General features: G+C 42.8%; 1 protein-coding gene across 1 annotated transcript in view; it reads left to right on the forward strand.

The window, feature by feature from the left end:
- The window catches only part of GYPC (glycophorin C (Gerbich blood group)), a 41265-nt gene extending 25872 nt beyond the window's left edge, over positions 1-15393 (forward strand). Inside the window, exons 2-3 of the mRNA XM_032805127.2 lie at positions 5945-5995; positions 10917-15393. Of these exons, the coding sequence (XP_032661018.1) occupies positions 5945-5995; positions 10917-11113 (248 nt within the window). The 3' untranslated portion in view covers positions 11114-15393. The remainder of the gene's footprint in view (positions 1-5944; positions 5996-10916) is intronic.
- Positions 15394-23382: the final 7989 nt, after the last annotated feature.

Consider the following 23382-nt stretch of genomic DNA (forward strand, 5'->3'; position numbering starts at 1 on the left):
CGAATACTGAGCTTTTTCGAAAATCCCAGCTGAAGTCTTTAGAACAAAATGGGATACAACAAAAGATTTAGTCTTTTAAGTTATTGGGCTTGATGCAGGTATTAGTAGGTTCCATTCAATGTTTTGTATTATGCTGGAGGTCAGATTAAATGCTCTGGCCTTCCAATCTATGAATCTATAAAAGTCTTAAATGGGAAATAGGGATCCATGTATTAAGAATGGAAAAATCCTGCTTTCATTTACATTCAGAGCTGGTTGAATTATTCACTTCAAGCCACTAATCCATTCAGTTTGGCCCTCTCTCCCGTCCACCTAAACAGAGCACGATATCTATGAATCAATCCCATTTGTTCGATGCTTTGTGCAGACATGTTTCAACCTATGGATTCCTTGAACGCCTTCTGCTGCAATCATTTATTTGATATTTGGAATTTGCTCTGGGAGCTGTGTGATTGGACACCAGTCACACGGGATTGTTTCTGTTTCCTTATTGGAAGAGCAAGCTTTGATAGATTAGAAAGTATTCAGCAATTTGACACTGCTAAACAAAAGATCCAATTGCAATATCTAATCCTCAGGGGCATTATGTGGACTTGCAACATTCCCTATAGATTTTTGGGACCCCTAATCAGTGCATGGATTAAAATGTAATCACTGAATTGTATTTATGGACTGATATACTCTTGCTCCGTGTACTGTGATCCTTGCTCCATATACTGGCATCCATTTCCCACTGTCTTACTCCAGATATTTCAAAAAGTCACTCCCTTCCCCTATGTTCCATGATGATATTTGATGTCTTCTGGGACAAAGCCTCTGTCTGTCTCTGAGAGGTGGCTTGATGAGATTGGCAGCAAACCATTATCTGTTGCAAAACCCTGTTTCTGAAACTTGATCCCTCAGAGCCGGAATGTGATGGGTTTCATATAATGCAACAAAAGATACTGGCCTTTAGCTGAACATTTAGTTTGGCTGTTGGGTTTGTTTACTGTTGTCTTGATTTGTTTAATTCATTGGGGTGGGTAGGAAATTTTATGAAGAACAGGAGCTTTTCCAGCTCTCTTCATTTCGGTATGTTTTAATAACCAATGCTGCTGTACGGTGCCCAGATGCAGTATTTGAATTACAGTGCTAGATAACACATAACGGGACAGATTGCGCCAACAGACATGCAAGCCAGCATAACTGTGGGAGGCATTTTTGCAGGGGCAATTTTCTAGGCAATACCTGAAAACGTCTCCACTGTGAAACACAGGAAAATAACCAAATGGACACGACAAAAAGACTCATGAAACACAGGCGTTTGAGTCCTCTGCACTTGCAGATGAATGGAATAAAGAATTCATAGAGTGTCACACCTTGTAGTCCTTACCCAGGCAAAAACTTCTGGAAGAGCATGGGAGTCTTTGCAACTGTAGGGAATTCAGCCCAATAGTAACAGATTATACTTTTGTGCATAGCTGAGGCAGTTTAGAGTTCTACAGCTGCTCCAGCTGATGGTGGTCACCTCTCTTTCAGACTCAGAGCAGGTCATCTCATTTCATGAGTACAAACCCACAGGGCTCATCAGCCCCAACACTTTGACCAGTAATGGTAACTTTGCGTAATGCCCTCAGTCCTATTAATAGAGCAGGTCTAGGGACCGAATGGCTAGGCAGCAGTTCTGCAGAAAAGGACCTAAAGGTTACAGTGGACAAGAAGCTGGATATGAGTCGACAGTGTGCCCTTGTTGCCAAGGAGGCTAACAGCATTTTGGGCTGTATAAGTAGGGGCATTGCCAGCAAATCGAGGGACATGATCATTCCCTTCTATTCAACATTGGTGAGACCTCATCTGGAGTACTGTGTCCAATTTTGGGCCCCACACTACAAAAAGGATGTGGAAAAATTGGAAAGAGTCCAGCAGAGGGCAACAAAAATGATTAGGGTGCTGGAGCACATGACTTATGAGGAGAGACAGAGGGAACTGGGATTGTTTAGTCTGCAGAAGAGAAGAATGACAGGGGGATTTGATAGCTGCTTTCAACTATCTGAAAGGGGGTTCCAAAGAAGATGGATCTAGACTGTTCTCAGTGGTACCAGATGACAGAATAAGGAGTAATGGTCTCAAGTAGCAGTGGGGGAGGTTTAGGTTGGATATTGGGGGGAGGGGAACACTCACTGGGAGGGTGGTGAAGCACTGGAATGGGTTACCTAGGGAGGTGGTGGAATCTCCTTCCTTAGAGGTTTTTAAGGTCAGGCTTGACAAAGCCCTGGCTAGGATGATTTAGTTGGTGTTGGTCCTGCTTTGAGCAGGGGGTGGGACTAGATGACCTCCTGAGGTCTCTTCCAACCCTAATATTCTATGATTCTATGAGGTCCGGTAGTTCCCTCACACGCTTTTTCACTGAGCTGCCAGCAGAGATCCTCAGCTAAGGAAGAGGCCTATTTATGACAATGAAGTTACTTTTAATTTACACAAGTGTGAGTGAGGAGGGAAGTGGGCCAAATTTTCTGATCCAAATTCTCTCCTGCTGTATAAATTGGCGCAGCTCCAGTTTACCCAATGAAAGGATAACTGTGGGAGGAGGACATGTTAATGAAAAAGTAGAGACTCTCCTATGGGCAATCATTGAGAGCTGTGGTGATTATAGACATATAACTGTTTTCACTGGCATAGTTCTGCTGACTTCAGCAGAGCAATACCGATTTCCACCAGTGGAGGATCTGGGCCACATTCTTCCAAAAGCTTAAAAAGTCCAATGTCAAAATTAAATCTTAACGTGGAGATACCTTATCAAAAAGCACTTCTGTGTCAAGGGCTGGAGATAAGGCATCGGCTTGTTATCTGAATCAGAAGGGCCCTTGGCAATGCCAAGAATGATGGGGAGCTACTCATATACTTTTATAATTAAAGCAAGGAGGATTTGATCTGGAATTAATATTTGGAAGCATCCCTTTGCAGCTTGATATTGCAGTAACCTAGGGAAACGTTTCAGGATTCACATGTTGCCCTGCTAATTCCCCATGGCGGGCAATGGACTGGTGTGTAGTGAGGTGGTGTGGCCTCCCACAGACCCAGATGTAGAGGAACCCCAGTGCTTGATCTGTTCTGAGCCATGAGGATTTGGAGTGGACCTGGTTGTAATAAAAGTGTGCAGATTGCATGGAATGGGGTAAACCCTTCATCAGCACACAGCTTGAATGGGATCGGGGAAGGGTGTGCTTAGAAGAATCCTATTCCTAGACCTTCCTGAAGATACTTTGGAAACTGCCCCCCCCAATGGTGCAACTCCATGGGAGGGCAGGATCTGAGGTGGTGGGGGTATGTGCCTCATTTCCAGTGAGGTTACTGTGCTCTGATATAGGGGCTGGAAGCAGTGGGCCTGCCAATGTGTTACCATTGCCTTTCACAGGTCTGGAATGTTCTGGAAAATATCACAGTCTTGGTGCTTCTGTAGGAGGACCTGGGCTTTGGGTGTCTTTCTTCTCCACCTAAACAGACTCTTCCCAGATACTCGGGTTGTACCTAATGGATTGAAATCTCCCATCCTATACAATTTGTCTTATTTGTCAACCAACAGAATTTGTAATTATCTAAACAATACAACAACAATCCACGTGAAGGGAGCCTCTGTGCTATACAAAGCACGTATAGTACTCCAAAAGTCAATCACCTTGTTTGTTGCTCTAAAAGATCTGCTATAGTTCAAAATAAGAATTCTTTCAGGGAAGTTCTAAAGCCTGTATTATGCAGGAGGGCAGACTCAGGCCTGGTCTACGCAAGGGGAGGATAACGTAGCTGAAGTCGACATACTTAGATCTATTTACCGCGGTGTCTTCACTGCGGTAAGTCAACAGCTAATGCCCCCCCGTCAACTCTGCCTGCACCTCTCACCCTGGTGGAGTTGACGGGAAAGCGCTCGGTGGTCAATTTATTGCATCTAGACTAGACGCGATAAATTGACCCCCGCTGGATCAATCACTGCCTGTCAATTCAGCAGGTAATGTAAACAAGCCCTAACTGATCACAGTGCTCCCTGCTGCCCTTAAAACCTACTACCATCTGCCTTATCCTTCTTGACTGGAGAAGCTGCCAGTCAAATGCTTGCTACAAATTTACCTCCAAAATTAATTAGTAGGCCTGCACGGTGATAATTTCCTTCTGAGAATAAACACAAGTTGAGCAGAGTAAAAAATCAGGAATAATTCAGTTGAAGTCAGTGGGGTTACACCAGAGTTAAAAACAGTAGAGAGGAGTATGGAATCATACCTGGTAACGTTGGCTTGTGTCCAGTCAAGGAAGCCAATAGGGAAATATCAGTTTATCTCACTTTACTGTTGCATTAAGTATCATATTAGATCAGGGGTGGGCAAACTACTGTCCTTGGGCCACATCTGGCCTGCAGGACCATCCTGCCTGGCCCTTGAGCTCCCAGGCCCTCCCCTGCTGCCACCTCCCTAACCCATGCCATCACACAGGCAGCACTCTGGGCGGCAGGGTTGCACGCTTCTGCCGAGCAGTGCAGCAGCTTGTCTGGCTCCAGCCAGGCAGCACGACTGCCAGACATGCTGCTCTGTGTGGCATGGTAAGGGGACTGGGGGGGTTGGATAAGGGGCAGGGTGTCCAAGAGGGCAGTCAGGGGACAGGGAGCAGGGGGAGGATGGATGGGACGGAGGTTGGTGCAGTCAGGGGACGGGGAATGTGGCAGGGGGTTGGATAAGTGTGGGAATCTCAGGGGGCGGGGATGTGGGACGGGGAATGGAGAGGTTTGGATAGGCATAGGGTCCCAGGGGATCTGTCAGAGGGTGGGGGTGTGGATAGGGATTGGGGCAGTCAGGGAACTGGGAGCAGGGAGGTTGGATAGGCAGTGGGGTGCCAGGGGGTGGTTAGGGGTGGAGGGTCCAAGGAGGGGGTGGTTAGGGGGAGGGGTGGTCAGAGGACAAGGAGCAAGGGGGGTTTGGATGAGTCAGAGGTTCTGAGGAGGGCAGTCAGGGGGCAGGAAGTGGGAGGGATCAGATAGGGATCGGGGGACAGGTTGTTTGGGGAGGCACAGTCTTCACTACCTGGGCCACCCCAACGTGGCCTTCAGGCCAAAATGCTTGCCCACTCCTGTATTAGATAAAGAGGAAAAAACGTCATTGTTTCATTTTGTATTTTCTCCAAACACTACAGCTTTTCATTAGTTGTTTTTCCCCCTGTGATGTTGTGTTTTGGTTTGGTTTTTGTTTTTTTGTTGGTTTGGATTTTTTAGTAAATGTTATTTTTTCCCAGCAGTTTATGACTTTTTCAACCGAATTCCCGATCTCAGATACCTAAAAGGCCATGGTCATCTTCTTCTTATGCTTCTAAATGCTAAGATTATCTGCTTAGAAGTTATCTATTATTTGGCTTCGAAGGGCCACATTCAGATGTGGTACAAGAAAGTGCTACTCCACTGAAGTTATACCGTACTCACATCAGGTCTGGCTTTCCTCCAAATGTACATTTGAAAAATCAAACACAATGATGATGCTGAGACATAATGGTAATTAAAGTCAATGGAACTAAACTAATTTATATCAAATGGGAATCCTGTCCAAAATAGGCACCGCTTTTTTGTCCCCCATACTGACTTTCCAAGACTAATCACACTGCCCAGATACCTTTAATTTCATCATTCATCAGAGGATGCTACAGATAAGTGATCATAAGAAACAGTAGGTGTGTTTCCCTCATGGCCAAGAGAATTTGCACTATGTGTTGGCTGTTTCTTTCCCAAGCATTATATTGATACAATATCACTACCATGCTCCAGTTCTAATTAGATATTTTATGGATGCTAAATCGGAGATCTCATTTAAGTTCTGAATTTTATGTTACAGAGGTTAAAATACTATTGTACCCTTCAGCAGGGGAGCTGTAGTCACACATCATCCAAGCCATTTAATCTACTTAACTTTTCTATATTCTACTCTATTTGTAGCTGGAGATCTCGGGGGTTCTTCAGTGGCAGTAGATGTGGCAGTTATTGGAGGTAAGTATTAGACTCTATCTGAAAGTTTGATTAGACCAGCGTTTCTCAAACTGGGGTCCATGGACCGCTAGGGGGCCACGAGGGTACTCCGAGGGTCCACCAGCCCCACTGATCAACTCCACCTCTTCCCTCCCTCAACTCCTCCCCCTCTCTCCCAGTGCCTCCTGCATGCTGGGGAATAGCTTTTCAGCAGTGTGCAGGAGATGCTGGGAGGGAGGGGGAGAAGCGGGAAAGAGGCACTCAGAGGAGAGGGCAGAGAGGCAGGAAAGAGGAGGGACGGGAAGAGGTGGGACGGGGTGGGGCCTTGGGGGAAGAGGTGGAGTGGGGGTGGAGCCTGGAGCTGAGCAGGGGGCTTGGGGGTTCATGAAAATTTTTAAATCAAAATGAGGGGTCCTCGGATTGCTGAAGTTTGAGAACCTCTGCATTAGAAGAAAAGAAAACAGGGCTCTTATCTTATAAAATCCCATGCTTGGTCAGCCTGTTATAGACATCGCTGTGCAGATACTATGCGGTATTCAAAAATGAAATCAGAAAAGTCCCAAACCAGCGAAACACTTAAGCACAGACTTAATTTGGATGTTTAATGCTTAATTTTAAATTTTCTGTAGTATTCGCATGTGTAAAGTTAAACATGTACTTAAATACACGGCTGAATTAGGGTCCCAGAGTGTGCTCTCTCTCTCTCTCTCTCTCTCTCTCTCCATCTCTCTCTCAGGAGACAGGGTGTTACTATGTTCTACAGAGTCACTCTCCACCAAGCAGTACTCGAAGGGTTAAATCTTCCAAGAAGCTTCAGCCTAGCCTCTAATTTTTACCTGTGGCCACCTATGGAGAAAAGCGATAGAATTTAGAAATCTAATGGCCTGGGGCCTGATTCTGATCTCATTTATGCCATGGGGAAGCAGGAGTGACTCCCCATTGAGGTGAATGGAGTTACACCAATGTGAGACTGAAGTGAGAACAGAATCAGGACACTTAAATCCAACATTTGCACTGGCAATTACTTCACCTGCCATTGCCTATGCGTAATTTATTAGAGAGGTCACGTTTCAGGTGCAGAATTAGGGGGAATTTTAAATAGATGGCCATGCTTTCTGGGAGGGAATCAAATATTCCAGGATCTGCCTGGATGTTAGGGTTTCGATGCACAGGGGCTGTCCATATGTTAATGATAATTATGTATAGCTAGACAAACTCAGACTGGTAATAAAGTGTAGATTTTTACCAGTGAGGGAAATAAACCATTGGAACAATTTATCAAGGGTCATGGTGGATTCTCCATTGCTGACCATTTTTAAATCAAGATGAGATGTTTTTGTAAAAGATCTGCTCTAGAGAGAGGCAGCTCTAGGTATTTTGCCGCCCCAAGCACGGTAGGCAGGCTGCCTTCGGCGGCTTGCCTGCAGGAGGTCCCCAGTCCTGCGTATTCAGCAGCACGCCTGTGGGAGATCCGCCAAAGCCGTGAGACCAGCAGACCCTCTGCAGGCATGCCGCCGAAGGCAACCTGCCTGCCGCCCTCGCAGCGACCGGCAGAGCGCCCTCCGTGGCTTGCCGCTCCAGGCATGTGCTTGGCGTGCTGGTTCCTGGAGCCACCCCTGGCTCTAGTGATTATGTTGGGGCAGTTCTCTGGCCTGTGTTATACAGATCAGACTAGATGATCACAAAGGTCCCTCTTGGCCTTTTATTTGCTTCGGCAGAATTACTGTAGTCTTGGAGCGGGAAGATGCCACTGAACTGGCAATTCCCTGCTTGTGCTCCAGCACAACTCACCTGTACCCCCAAATACATTCCTGGAAAGTAGAGAAGAGGTGGAAATGGTGATGTTTAGCCTTCCTCCGACCAGTATCTATATGTCTTTCACTGGCCCTGTGATTCTGGAGGGGGTATATATGGCCATGAAGCAACCGTTTCCCTCTTTTGTCTCCAAAAGGAACTGCTCTATGACCTTCCACATGCATCTGTGTCTAGATTCCAGATCATGTCAGAACCTCAGTAATCGGCTCTTTGCTGAGTTACACATGTTATAGTCCCAAAAATTATGACACTCGCCCCATATTTCAACAAAGAACCAATAGTTGGGCACTCTAGTGAACTCTTACCTCATTGAGCCAGCTCATCAGCTGGTGTAAATCAGGGTAGCTTCATTGATTACAACTACGCCAATTTATACCAACTGGTGATGTGGCCCATTATTTTTACAAAATATATGACAACACATTTCCTAGCGTTCTATTCAAGCACTCTCATACATTTAAACTAACTACAGTTGTCACGCTAAATGAGCAAAGCACTGAACATGGAGAAATGCATTATCCTAGCCTTTTGATTTTCATTGTGTTTGTTCACTTCCCTGCTCACTCTCTCATTTCAGTAATTCACCAGGGGTATCCCAATCATTAGTGCAAATTAGAGAGGTTCTGATGTATTTCCCTCAGGTTCTAACTCCTGTAACTTTAATTTCAGTTTCCTGTGAACCAGTGGAAGGTAAATTGAATTGTGCTTCGTCTCCTGTGCTTATGAATAGTGTGCCATATCTAAAGCCTATTAAAGCCCATTGTGTCAAGGGATACCAATGTACTCCAAAAAAATTGAGAGAGCCTCTGGTGGAATCGCATTATTATTGTAACCTCAACTTCTTTATATGAGCAATTCTCTTTCTGAGAGCAGTAACGTCAGTCACTATAAAAGCTGGAGGAGCTAGTTAACATAATTAGGTACAATTAAAATGGTGTCCTGCTTTAGTCCTGGAAGTGTTGCCAAAATTCTCCCCTCACCATTGTTTTCATGCCAATATTCTCGTATTACTCGCTCCCATTCTCATGTCCCTAAAAGTGAGCTCAGGCTCACTCTGCGATGATGTGATACCCTTGTAAAGCCCATCCTCCCTTTTGCTATTTTGGCATTATGCACTATATGCCTCCTATCACTTTTAAAACAAACTTTGTATGTATGGATAATTTAAGCACTATACCCAGATGTACAGACACTTTTCTCAACCTATATATTATAAAATATTTTAACATTAGCTTAAATAAAATTTGTAAGTATGACAGGGTTCCCCCCCGAGTTAAGACAATAAATGCTGCTCACATCCTTATCTAAGGACTACTTGGAGACTACGTGTGTGGCAAGTAGGGTGACCAGATGTCCCGATTTTATAGGGACAGACTCGATATTTGGGGCTTTTTATTATATAGGCTCCTATTACCCCTCACCCCCTTCCCAATTTTTCACACTTGCTGTCTGGTCACCCTAGTGGCAAGTCAGAGTGTCAATCTACAGCAGACTTGCTTGCTGTATACTAAGTGGCCGTGTGGCCCCAGCTACCACACACTAAAAGTCCCATAGTGTGCTTTGACGTATTACTGTTTGATATACTGCAGCAGTACATGAAAGAGCACTATGAAACTTTTATTCCATGGTAGCAGGGCCAAGACAGCATGTGGCAGATTTCCTGGCTTGCCACACATTAAGTCTCTGTGTAGACATGACCTGATTGCTTGCCTAACAGGACAGGCTTTTCTCATGTTTGTTGTACAGTTTTCATACTGCTCATACATTGCGTACACAGTCTAAATATGGTTAAAAATGGGCTTTCCATGGGGTGGTGAGCACAGAAGTCAGGAGAGGCCGATTCCTGCCCCTTACTTTGGATCAAAAATATGGGACAGACACAGGGTCATGTTGGCTGCACCTTCTGTGCTTAGGATTTGCCCAATGGCTCTGCGTCATTCATAGACTTGTGAAGCGTGCTTCTGCCTTAGTATTGCCAACTCTCATGGTTTTGTTATGACTTTTGTAATATTTAGCATATTCCTTAAAGCCCCAGCCCCTGGAGTCATGTGAACACAGGAGAATCTTGGCCATCTTTTATAGAACAAAGTAAGTTTCTAGCCATCCAGGTGCAGGGAAAAACTTAATCTGTGAACTGAGTGCACCCCAAAGGCTCAAAACCCAAAAGGCAAATAAAAAGCCCAAATATATTATTTTAAAAAACACATGACTTTTAAGCCAGTCTCATTATTTGGGGCAGGGGGAGTCTGACTTATGATTTTTGAATGCTTGGGATTGGCAGTACTGCTTCCTCAGCATCTCCTTCCTGGCTTTCACGCTGCTGCTGAGAGACAGCATAGGGAAGAGCTGTGAAGTGCCAAGGCATGCAGATTTCCCTATGGCTTGGCTTCATACTCCTGCAACAGGAACTGCAGCAGTACAGGTTCTGTGTAGGGCTTTTCCACATGCATGTTCAGGTTGCCTTTAGGAAGCAGCATTTCTGGTTCAGATAGAGGCATTGCAAGCTATTAGCTAGTCCTGGGGGAGCAAGCATCTACACAGGATTCCTCATCTCTGGTGTCACTTCACCAGTCACTAGAAACTTTGTTTAATTAGAGCACAGGATGTGGAAGCTAGTAAATACAGAACAGTGCAGGGACATCAAGGAGTCTGTTCCTACCCCATGCTGGGTGCCACCTTAGAAACATTCCATGCCTTCAATTCCTCTGAAGTCACAGGGAATTGAGAGCATTCAGCATGGTGCATGATCAGAGTCACCTGCAAGTAAGTTGAATTAGCACCAGCGTGCTAACCAGCTCACACAATTTTTTCTTTTAGATTGCCTTGTTTCTTCTCAATTTGGGATGAATTTGTATCCAAGTATTGAATATTAGCCAATTCATTTGGAAGCAGTCTGAATTTTTGCATGGATTTCTGCAATACTCTTACTCAGGCCTGGATTGCTGAAATTCTGCCTATCAAGATATTTATATAGACCCCCTATCCCTGCCATGTCTGAGTGTGTTCTGATGTATTATCCATATACCTCCCCCCCTACTGAATACCCCTGGTTACATTATGTCCCTGTGTAAAATGTAGGCTGTGTATGATTGCTCGCTAAGCAATTCAAATGGTTCTCCCCTTCTAGGTGTCATTGCAGCAGTGGCTATTGTCCTAATCTGCCTGTTCATCGTGATGCTCCGATACATGTACAGGCACAAGGGTACCTACCGCACGAATGAAGCAAAGGGAACTGAATTTGCCGAAAGTGCAGACGCTGCGCTGAAAAATGACCCTGCTCTCCAGGAGGCTGTGGATGAGAGCAAAAAGGAATATTTCATCTGAGAGCAAAGGGAAGCCACACTGAGACTGCCTTAGTGGTTCTTTCCCCAAGGGAATCGGCCAGAAATGTTACATCAACAAAAGCACTAAGATATGGATATGGCAAGGATAGAAGCAAGCATCCTAACTGAAATGCTATTCCCCCCCTCACATACTCCCCATGAAGAACAGAATGCCAAATACCTGGCTGTTGATTTTATTAGCCACACAGCTGGTCACAGTTGAATTCAGTATCAGATCAGAAGAAATAAAATCTCAATCTGAACGATAAACCGATACCAGCTAACGATATCAAATGTCAAACCTTGACATTTGGTCAAAATAGCAGATGCCAATGGAAAACATCCTCTTAGCATTAATGATGCTTCCTACGTCAATATTATGCAGAACTATCTGAAAATGCATTTTCAGTGGTAATAAAACAAGTGTTAAACCCGATGAAAGCTGAGGTTAGTGGAACAAAAATTGGTCTATAGTCCAGAATCCGCCCCACCTTAAATGTGCACTTTGCCAGGTGTGATTTTTTCCTCCCCAGCCCTCTTCCTTCCCCCCAACCCCACTTTGTTTTTTAAGTCAAGGACATGACACACACAACCCCTATAGGAAAAATATGGAACACTTAAAAGTGAAGGATTTTTAGCTGGCTCTGCATGGTGACTTGAGGATTGCAAAGTGTTAGAATTTACAGTATATAGTAGGTATTGACCACTAGACTTAAGAAAATGATCCCAAATAGCTATTTGGCTCCTTTCATGCATACGTAAGTGTGTCAATAGTTATTGGCTAGTGCCAGCCTTCTGAAACAAATGCTCTCCACTAGATTTGGAATGAGAACTCTGACCCTAGTGTTTATTTATTTATTTCATATTGGAGAATTCTTTCAAAAGCCTGCTGACATTTGGGGGAACTGAGTCAGAACACAGACATAAATAACAGTTAGCCATGTAACTGTAATGCTACCCTGGAGCAGTCTGCCCATTTGAATCCCATTCTGTTGTATTGATCTTTCTCTCTTTTGTTCCCTTTCCAGCTTTTAAACATATCTTGCTTTTCATGTAGCCTCAGATACAAAAAATTCCATTGAGCATCAGCTCTTTAAAAAAAAAATGAACGTGATCTGTAAAATGAAAGATCCTGTTCATCACGTAAGAATTCACTGTGCTGAATTTCTTCACTATAGCAAGTTCTCTGTCTCACGGAAACCAACAGGTAGTCCTAGAAAGAGGATTAATTGTCCTCTGCACCTGTTTATCACCAGCTAGGTTTATGCCCTTAATTATCCCAAATGAGTGTGGGGAGGAGGGAACAATTAGTAACAAATGTGCCTTCGATCAACTACCCTGTTTTAAATCAATAGTTTTCTATGTTTTCCTGTTTAAAAAATATGACAGAGAAACATCTACAATTGTGCTTTCACAGCTTGGTGGCTTCATCTTCTCCAAAGATCTTCATTTTATGACACTGAAGCCGGACTGGCTCCTAGAGACCAGCTTAATTCACCAGCGTTGGCTATACAACTACTAGAGGAGACCAGATCTCCAGGAGAAAATACTGGAGGAATCAAGTAGATTTGGTGAAGGAAGGGGACAGTTTTGTCTCTTTAATTACATCCTCAAGGCTGCTCAGTACCTGCAGGAGCAGGACTTGGCAGTAGGAGAGTCCTAAAGATTGAATGTTGGCTAATGTTGAATCTTTGTGCTGTATGCTTTTAACCAAAGAAAATCAAAACCATGCCAACTTACTAAAAGCTTCGGACCAAATTCCACAGACCATTGTACAATGATATCATATACATCAGCCCACATGATACTAAAATCCTATAGTCCACCACTAACACAATTCATATGTTATGGTGTCATGTACTTGATTTTTTTATTCACGTTACCACTTTAATCCTTTCACTGCTGCTTTTGAAATAAGAATAAACTTGTGTGATTATTTTGGGTGGAAGAAACTGATTAACCTTAGCAGTGGGAGTGGGGGAAGGGGGAGGAAAGGGACATCTTCCTGAAGGTGCAGAATTCACGTATCTACTATGAAGTGAAATTCTTTATCGACCTAAAAAAATACATAAGCTTTCGCCCCAGATAGGCCCAGGAACCCAGTCTGGAAACAATGTATACATTCCCTATGGATGTGAGGATGGGTGAAACATACACCCTATGTCATACATGAGACCAGAGACACCCCCCCCCCAAAAAAAAAAAAAACCTTCCAGGAGGTCTAATGGGCCAGGCTCTATTAAACCTTTTCCTTAAAGCAAACTTCCTGAGTCAACCTTATATCCCCTTATTTCTACCTTGCATCTATCCAGCCCCACACCAGCCAGCTGCGGCTGCTAAGAAGAACTTAGGTAATAAAGGTTTGTTTGAAGCCTTTCTATTCGCTGACTGAAACTGTAGTAAATTCTCATCTGAGCAGTCATCTTCTGGATGGACACACAGCAGAAATGAGGTGGTGGTGGGAGGTCCGCTGAGGTTGCAAGGAACAAGTCATTTTTCAAGGCTAGGGATTGTTACTAAGCTACTAAGGAACCATGGGGTACCTGAACAGCTGCACAAGATACACCAGAGTGCGTTTTTATTTATTAATAGGGTGGATGGACCAAGCCAACCAAGCCTGAGAGTCATCTCCAGTTGTGGGACTGATGGCCATCAGGTAGCTGTTAGTCATAAAGGAGTGGTGTAAATTGGCTTCAATGGAGTTATGCTAATTTACATCAATTGAGACTCTGGCCCAGTATGTGACTATTTAGGCCTCGCCTCAAATCTTTGGCTATGGTCCTCCTTAGTAGGTTACTTCATTTCTATATGCAATTTTCCCCACATTCACGCAGCCAGCTGAACAATCCAAGTATACAATAACTACATCATCTACCCATCACCAATGAGCCTTTTAGAATATTTTAGAACAGTAACTTTGGCGCTAGTCATGTTTTCAGTTGTTTTTTCAGTGTTCTTTCAAGTTCAGCGATTTTGACTCATGCACCCAGAACAGAGAGCAGATCAGGGATGTGAGGGGTTTTTTTGTTTGACTTTTTAGGAATCAAAGGTTGCTTTGTAAAGAAAGAGCAACATTTAACAGTATCATGAGACTGGCAGAGCTCTAAGGGCCCAATCGCTCATCCTTTACCCACACAATAGTCCCATTGTCTTCAATCAGTTTGGCCTTAAATCAGTGCATTACAAAATTCTCATAACTTTTAGGGCTAATTTGCAAAACTTCCCTCTCTGTATGCCACATGCTGTGCTAAACAGAACACAGTTTGCAATACAGAGGTGCCTCGGTGGGTGGCTGTAACTTTGGATCAAAAAGAGCTGATAGATTTTTTAAAATAGCACTAAAAGTTTTCTGTTAGTTACTTACTCCCATTATTCTGTAGCCCCCAAGTCAGGAAACAGGACACATTTTGTATGAGCAAATGCCAACTATACATCTGGTATGGAGCTGGGTGGGAACTTTTTGACAAAACGGTTTTCTGTCATAAAATGCTGCTTTTTCAAAACAAACTTTTTGTGGGAAAGGGTTGGTTTTAACAAAAAACTTTTATTAGGAAGTTTTCTTGGGTCTAGGATGGAATTTCTGGTCCAAACCAGAGACACTCCAGAGTACTCTGCTGCTTGAATTCACCTGAGTTCAAGTCCTTACTCCAAATCACTCAGAAAGCAATGCTGAACCTGAGTCTCACACACCTGAGCTGAACTGAGTGACTAAACCACCAGGCTATTCTGGGGCAGGGGAATCTAGTTCTCTTTCTTTTGGGTTCCCCCCCTGTCCCTCCCTCAAAAAAGATCAAAACAGTCTTGGTTTCATCCCAGTGCAAAATGGGAAATTTTTAGAAATCTCAAAATTTTCCACAGGATAGGAAAACCATTTCACACCCAGCTCTAGTTTGGTACAGATGCTCCTGGTGTAGCGCTCTTTAATAATTGACAGTCTTTGGTCCAGCAGGGACCACTTTGTACATAACGCCTCTGTTCCGAAGCACCAGTTGGTCTTCAAAATTCATTTTCGATGCCTTTGAAACTTTGTATCGAATCCTCAAATATTTGCTATTTTTCAAACTGATGCTGCTGTGGACGCATTAAGGCTTTTTTTTTTTTTAGAAAAAAAAAGATAATAGCTAGTGTTAAGAAATAAGGCTTATAACTTAATTAGAAAAAGCTTGTCTGGAAAGATTCCTGTTGATGTCAGTGGGCTTTAGATTGGGCCCTGGAGATATAAACAGGTCTCATTGAAACACTGTTGTTTGTGAAGAAAAATAAAGCTATTTTCAAAATCCATGCTCTAGTCTAGATTAAATGAATTACGTGGACATCTGTTGCTCTGCTGGATTTACATGGCACCAACACCTGATCTTATACGAGTCACAGTGTTTAGTCTAGGGCTCTGCAAACATCACAGGTGCTTAGCTAGAGTGGTGTAATCCCATTACCAGCAGTGGCATTACACCGGCACTACCGAGAACAGAATTTTGCCCATAAGCATTCAGTCCAACTGGTCGCCCAGCCTTCCCCTGTTGATAGGAGTGCTTACCTAAGCACTATCGATGCCAATGTGGGACAATCTGCCAGCATTTCAGCACTGAAGCTGTGCCCTACCCTTTCATTACATAGTTAACGTTCCCAGCACCTTGGCCCACTCTCACCAGTGAACGTGAGAGAGTAACAACAGAGATGAATGCGTCTCATTCTCTTTCTAGGCAGTTGGTCAATTTCTGCCACATCTCCCGCCCCATGCAATTCTATTGACTTCAGGTGCAGTCTTGTCAATCTGGCCGAATAGACACACAAGCCCACAGATGCCTTCTGAGGCAAAATCATTAGGAGGAGAATGCAAAGCAGACTGTCTCCAGCCAGGGAGAATGCCTGTGATATTTTCCTGTCCAGTACCTGGGAGCTGGAAGACTCACAAAAGGTTCCAGAATCCAGGTGTTAATAGCCCAGCGGAGCTGCCTCAGGACGGACAAGGAAGAACTTCATCTCTACCCTGTTTTGACTCATGTATCATCCACTGCTGTGAAATGAGTGTGAATGGCACTGTTGTGTCTATTTATCCCTACCCAATCTCCAGTGTCACCAGCCTCCAGTGTAGAAGGGCACCATTGGGTTATTGGGCCACTTTTCAGCCATTTTCCTCGTTGCTTTATCTAGTTTCAAATAAACATGGCAATTTATACTTAGGGCCAGACTGATCTGTGCTGCTGGCCAAGCTGGATACAGGACACTGGACCAGACAGCTCAGAGACAGTATGGCAGTTCCTATGTTCCAGATGGGCTTAGTGTGTAATGTTATGGGTTCGGTGATGAAGTTGTTGGGTTCTTGCATAGTCTTGAAGTTCTATGGCTTGTATTTTACAGGAGGTTAGACTAGATGATACCAACCATCCCTTCTGGCCTCAAAATCTATGAATTTAAATCCACCATTATTCTACCAATTTCAACAGTTACTTTGGGATTACAACAGAGTAACTGGAGCAGAACTTGGTCTGTGGCATAAGCAAGGCTGGGAAGCCTTTGTAATGTAGATTCAGAAACAATGCTCACTGGATCTTGCTTGTGCTTTTCCAAGTGAGATAACTGTGAATTGCTTGTCAGAGTCACTTAATCACATTTATCCTATTAGCTATATTTTTTTATCACAGTGGAGTGAAAATCGCAGGCTTGCCAAAAGCTAGAGATCAGTCATAGCTTAAATACCACCCTGCCATTTACATTAGAAAAAGAAAACCTGCTGCTGCTTAGATCTTTTCATCTTTCATTAAAGACCCTGAATTTGATTTCTGTGCAATTTAGCTCTGTTTTAATGGTATATTTGCAAGCGTCTCTGGGACCAACCCTGCAGCCTGTCACTCTTGGTTAGGCTGCACATTTTTATGGCAACATACAGAAACATCTGGCCACATTTGCTCTCACTCACTCCTGATTTACACAGCTTGGCACTCCATTAACTTCAGGGTCTCCATTGACTTAATGGAGTTCCTCTGAATTTACCAGTGGTTAAAATAGATTTTAAAAAGGAGGGGGAACCAGCGAAGAAGGAGCTCTCTCTATACTCACTGTACCAAGCCAGAGATATGGCCTATTGTCTTCTTGCTGGTACCAAGCATCCAAGATACCTGTGCATATCCCAGACTGCTGAATGAGATCAGCGAGGAAGCAGATGAATGTCCAAGCTTATGCAGCTTTCCTCATTCAGAAACCTTGACTTCTGGAGTGCATGGCCATGGAACATGTAGGCAAACATTGCATAGATAGTCTTGAATGGCTGGCACAAATATTATATTTTTTCCCAGCACACCTCCCCCTCCTTCAAAAAAACTGTAAAGAATAAATAAATAAATAAATAAATAAATAAGGTTCCAGATCCTCAGTGGATATAAATCAGCATCTCTCCAAAGACTTCTGTAGACTTGTGTTAATTTACACATGCTGAGGATCTTGCTCAATAATGTAAAGGTCTTTTAAAACAAACAATGATAAATCACCTTTATGTCTTTCTTCCGGGCTGGTACTTGCACCCATCACCATAATATCTAAGGTTTTGTCTTCACTGCATTGTTAGCTCAAGCTATAACTCAAGTTCTTCCCCTTAACCAACTCCTGTCCATATACATACACCTCTAGCTTGAGTTCAATGGTGCTTTAAGATGGAGCTAGCTGGCCCATCCGGCAGGATGGATTGACCCTTGAGTGCTGCCGCTGATGAGGTGGGAATGTAGCATCTTGATTTACAACTACTCATAAATTGCCAATCCAATCACTCTGTGCCATTAATCCAAGCCCTCCACCTATTTTGAGTGTTGTTTCCCAATGTGGTAACTCTCCCTTGTGCTAGTCTAGCATAGGCTGAATAACTTGAACACGACGAGCTGATTCGTCCCTCCGAGCTGAAATGGGTATATATGCAGAACCATATGTACGAAAATGCACTCCTAAGCCTATATCCCCTTACAGGAGAGATCAGGTCACTGAAAATAGACATTTCATTTCTTTACTCACAGGAAAATCTAGTGAAGTAGGTTTACACAGAAAAAAACAAACAGCTATCTGAATCCCAGCTAGCCCTTGGGAACAAGCAGCTCTGTGTTCAGTTAGCATGAACCCATCACCTTTCACCCATGGCAATAAGGTTTCATTAGTGCTGTGTGTTTCAAACGGAGCATGTTGCAGATCCTTAGAGGGAAGTGTTAGCATATTAAAAAAAGAGTTAAGGGCCCAGTCGTTCAACTCTTTCAGGTTCCCATTGACTTCAATATTAATTTGCATGGATGAAAAAAATTGGGAAGCTGAGAGCAATGAGTATGAATTGACAGGAAGCACAGACAATTGATAAGAAAAGCTAAAGGTATCAATGAAAAATCTATGTTCAGTAGGGTTAAGGACAATGAAAAATAATTCTTTAATCATATTAGGAACAAATGAAATCCAAACAATGCTGTAGGATGAATACTGGAGAAAAGGAAGAAGTATTAAATAAATATTTCTCTTCCATATTTGAAAAGAAACAGAATGATATATTCATGTCTTATAGTGATAGTGAAATACTTTCTATTCCATTAATATCTAGAGAGGATGTTAACCACTCAAATTAAATGTTTTTAAATCAGCAGGACCAAGTAACTTGCATCCAAGACAATTAAAAGCATTGGCCAAGGAACTCTGGGAACACTCAGGAAACTCAATAAGACTGGAAAAAGTTAAATGTTATGCCAATATTTAGAAAAGCTAAAGAGGATGCCTTGGTAACTATAGGCTGGTTAGCCTGACATCAATCAAAATGCTGATATGGGATGCAATCAGTAAAGAATTAAAAGTGTTAGCATAATTAATGCCAGTCAAGATGGTTTGATGGAAAACAAGTCTTGTCTAGCAAATACTATTGTGTTTCGATAACATTACAAGTTTGATTGATGAAGGTAACTTTGATGACATAATATACTTTGACTTCTGCAAAGCATTTGCCGTAGTCCCATATGATATTCTGTTTAAAAAAAAATAGCACTATACAAAATTATTGTAGCCCGTATTAAATGGATTAAAAACTGGTTAACTGATAGATTACAAAAAATAATTGTAAATGGGAAATCATCATTCTATGGGGGTGTTTCTAGTGGCATCCCAGAGGGATCTGTCCCTGGCCAGAATTTCACTCATTGTGTTTATTATTCTTGGGGAAGTTAATTATCGTCCTTATATATCTCAGTAAGAATACACTAAATCAAAGGATAAGCCTTTATAACAACTCAGCACTCAGGACATTTGTGTTTTCTTTCATTGCTCTTTTTTGTTGCAAGAATATATATATCTGATGGCAAGGTTTGAAGTGGTATTTATGTAAATGTTTGCAATTCAAACCTACTTTAACCAGACAAAGAAGATCATAGAAAAATCTAAGTTCATTGATATATACCTCTACCTCATGGCTATCTCTGATACCTATGTTAAAGTAGACTATTATGTTTTTAGTCAACAAAGCCATTAATCAGCTGCTGATATTAATGTATTATATTTTGAATGGGAAAAAGAAATTTAAAGCGAAGAGTATACTTTTTAATTAAAATTGTCACTTTCTGTATCTAAGGAGTGTGTTTCCACATTTTTGTTCTCTTTTTAATATAGATCTGCAACTCTTTGGGGAAGAATGAGTTTCTTGCTAAAACAGAATTGCCAGTTATGTGGTTTTCTTATGAGTATAAGTCCAAGAAATGAACTCTAGTTAAGACAGCCTTCCTCTTTAATAAGATGAGCAAACTCAAGAGACAGAATGCTGGAGAGAAGTCGTTACACCAAAGCAGGATTCAATCTTTGAATCAGAAATCAACCAACAGTGCCATCAGAAAGAACACAACCTTTCTGATGTCGTCACTGTGGATATTCATGCTGGCATATTTACTAAAGCTCAGGTATTCTGGAAAAGGTTGTGCAGAGATTCCAACTGAGACAGGCTTATAAGGTGACTGACTGATTATTAGTGGTTAACAACAAGCCGTCCACCCAAACCATACCAGGTCTGAAGGTTTCTGCTTTGCTCTTTCTGCCTTATGTAAAATATCAAGGTGAATTTGCAATATCCCCAAGTAAAGGCTAATAGGAGTATGCATCTGTAATGTTACATACTTTAGCCTTCTTTATGCAAGTCTTCAATAGGTGGCTTAACGCAACGACGGTTATGGTTAATGGAAAGACTCCCACTGAATCTAACAGGCATTTCATGGGTACTTTCTTCATCTTCCCCACGTTAATCCCATCAAATGTGGTCTGCTCTTTGAGTCTCTCTCTCCAAAGTGCACTGTTCAATACCATATCCTCTATCACACGCTAACACGTCGTCTTTTATGACCTTCCAAAACTTCTTCTTGGGTCAGCTTCTATCTTTTTCCTTCAGCCTTGATCTGCTGGACTCCCTTTCACACATAGTTTTCAGGACTGCCCTTCACGTAACCAAATTATCAGAGCCTTCACACCCTGATTTTTGCATGTATGGTGTTCTTGGAAGCATGTCTCTAACATACACTTTCCTTACGTGGTCTTTCTTGCTTACCCAGCTACATCCAGCTCAACATTGGCATCTCTGTGGAAAAGATCATTTGCTCATCTTTCTTCTTTGTTGCCCCACACACAATGTCAGACACTGAAACTGGACAGACCCCCATTTTATAGACATTCCCTTTTCAGGCTTACTGCTATTTTCCTGCCCTATACTACACCACTTCTCTCTCTCCATTTCAGCCAGGTATGTTTTAATATTAGCTCTAATTTCATCCTCCATTTTCCCAGATTCTGGAACCCAGATACTTGAAATTGCATTTTTGGTATTCTCTGCCTATCTAGTTTCCTTCAGTGTTCACATTATTGAAGTTACATAACCATACGTTCTGTTTGCCCTCTGCTTATTTTGAGTCTCTCCAACACATCGCTCCATGGGATACATTAATTGGGCAAAATTATGGCCCTTCACAGGCACAGCTGTGCAAGGTAAGGTGGAGAAGTCGCACTGCGTGTGCTGTGGTGTCTGAAAGAGCTGTGTGTTAAAATGTTGCAACATCCTTTGAGTCAGTGGGGAAGGTGTGATGAAGCTAGCTTCAGCCAGACATTCACCTCCAGGCACTGCCCACTAAGTGCAGGACTGGAAGAGTGCAAGAACAGTGTTCCTACCAAAGAGTGGCCATTAGATGCTCTGTTGACGTGCAAGCCCAGTGTGCAAATCAGGCCCCGCCTACCTATGGGTGTACCTGCCCATAGGACTGAAGTGTATCACTCATCTTCATGGTACCTAATTTACACCAGAAGATGCACAAGCAGCCAAATTCTGTCGGAGAGATTGCAAGCAGGGCTGACTCCAACTTTTTTGCTGCCCAAGCAGCGAAAGGAAAAAAAAAAAAGTCGCCAGCTCTACCTTCACTCCGAGAGAGACCCGCCGCCAAAGATGCGGACATGCCGCCCCCTTCCATGGGCTGCCCCAAGCACCAGCTTACTGCGCTGGTGCCTGGAGTTGGCTCTGATTGCAGGGAGAGTAAGTCAACACAGACTCTGGCCTCTTGTTTGTGGCTTGTATGCCAGGAACTGTATAAAAGGTCCATTGGACCAAATTCATCCCTTTTCTAACCCCATTGATTTTCACAAGCTTACGCCAGGCTTGGACAACAAAGCTGAAGAAAAATAATATCATAAGGAAAGGAACTGAAAACCACTCTTTGCAATAACATGTGGCTCCCTGTAGAAACAGAATTCAACTCTGCAGAATGTATTACTCTCCAGAATAAATGCAACTTCTGGATTTCCCATCAGCCTGGAGCTAATTTGGAAGGGACATCTAATACATGAATGTGATGCACGTCGCACTGCTTCTATCACCAGGGCTGGGACAGGGGGCTTAGAGTGGAAAGTTCTGACTGCATTGGATAAGAAAATGGTCCAGACCTTATAACAATCAACCTGCTTCCAGGAAAGCTTTTGATTAATGTTTCTATTTCAGCTAAAGAAACAAACAAAAAATCTCCTGCATATGGTCTTGTCGGAGCTGGCTGAGTGGAAGTACACTACTTCCTGATGGCTGGATAATGATCAACAAGGTGTAATGGATCTTTCAGCTTTCCAGTATCTTAGAAAGAAAGAATCTAATCTCCCAAGGGAGTTGCTAGCAGGATCAGTTGGAATCCTTCCCAATTTAACACATGCTGACAAAATGCAACCCAATACTATGCTCTATGTTACCAGGAAAGATTACCTATTCCCCCTCTAGCACTGAACAGAGTGATCAATGGCATTTTTACAATGGTTAAGTTTAATCTAAATTGCACTTGATATTGTATTTCTATTAAACTGGACCTCCTGCCACTTCTACAGTGACAAAATGGGTGAGGTAATGGCTTGTATTGGACCAACTTCTGTTGATGAAAGAGATACGCTTCTGAGCTCACACAGAGCTCTTCTTTAAAAAGTTGGTGCTTTGTCTCTCTAAAATCCTGGAACCAACTTGGCTACGACAACACTGCAAACAACATTCTTTATAGTGCCTATATTCTCTTTCTTTTCCATTCATAAATTCTTGTTTTATAAACCGAAGCGTGATGCCTGGGCCTCTCTATAGCTTTTTCTAATATTCCCTGAATATTACGTTTAAATACAGTGATGGGCTCAGAAACTCTACTCAGCTAATATCTATTCAGTCCATCACCAGCACAACTTAGTTTCAAACACAGAAAGGGAAGAGTCAAGTAGATTATTATATCTCGCTGCTGACTGGCAAAGGGGCACAGAACATTGTACTGTGAGTGACACTCAGGCCTCAAGCAATCTTTTTTTCCCCCCATGTGATGATGACCAGGCCCAGAGGCCTGAATGAAGAATGAATGAGCTCAGAGCAAGAGCTTTTACAGACTGAGGTAAAGGCCTAAATGCTCTGGCAAGGAGCCAGTCACAGGCTGTATTGGTCAGGAGCAAAGAGACACTTCATACACAAATACAAGGGGGTACTTTCAAATCTTTGCCCATCAGAACACTGCTCTCTTAGAAACACTAAGGCAATTTCCTCTGCCAATGAGCAGTGTTAAAATAAGAATTTGAACCTTCTGCTCTCCCTTCCTACCCAGGGGGGTTAATTAATTAATAAATAAATATATTCATTCCAATGAAGCTAGAAAATCATCTTTGAGAGGCTCCACCCAGCTGCATAATATGCTCAGGAAATTGCATGAACCCAACACAGCCCTTACCCAGCTTGGAGGACAGGGAAAACATCATGGCTGCCTTTGTAGATGCGAGACCTTA

The sequence above is a fragment of the Chelonoidis abingdonii genome, chromosome 10 (genome assembly GCF_003597395.2).
Source record: "Chelonoidis abingdonii isolate Lonesome George chromosome 10, CheloAbing_2.0, whole genome shotgun sequence".
NCBI lineage: Eukaryota > Metazoa > Chordata > Testudines > Testudinidae > Chelonoidis > Chelonoidis abingdonii.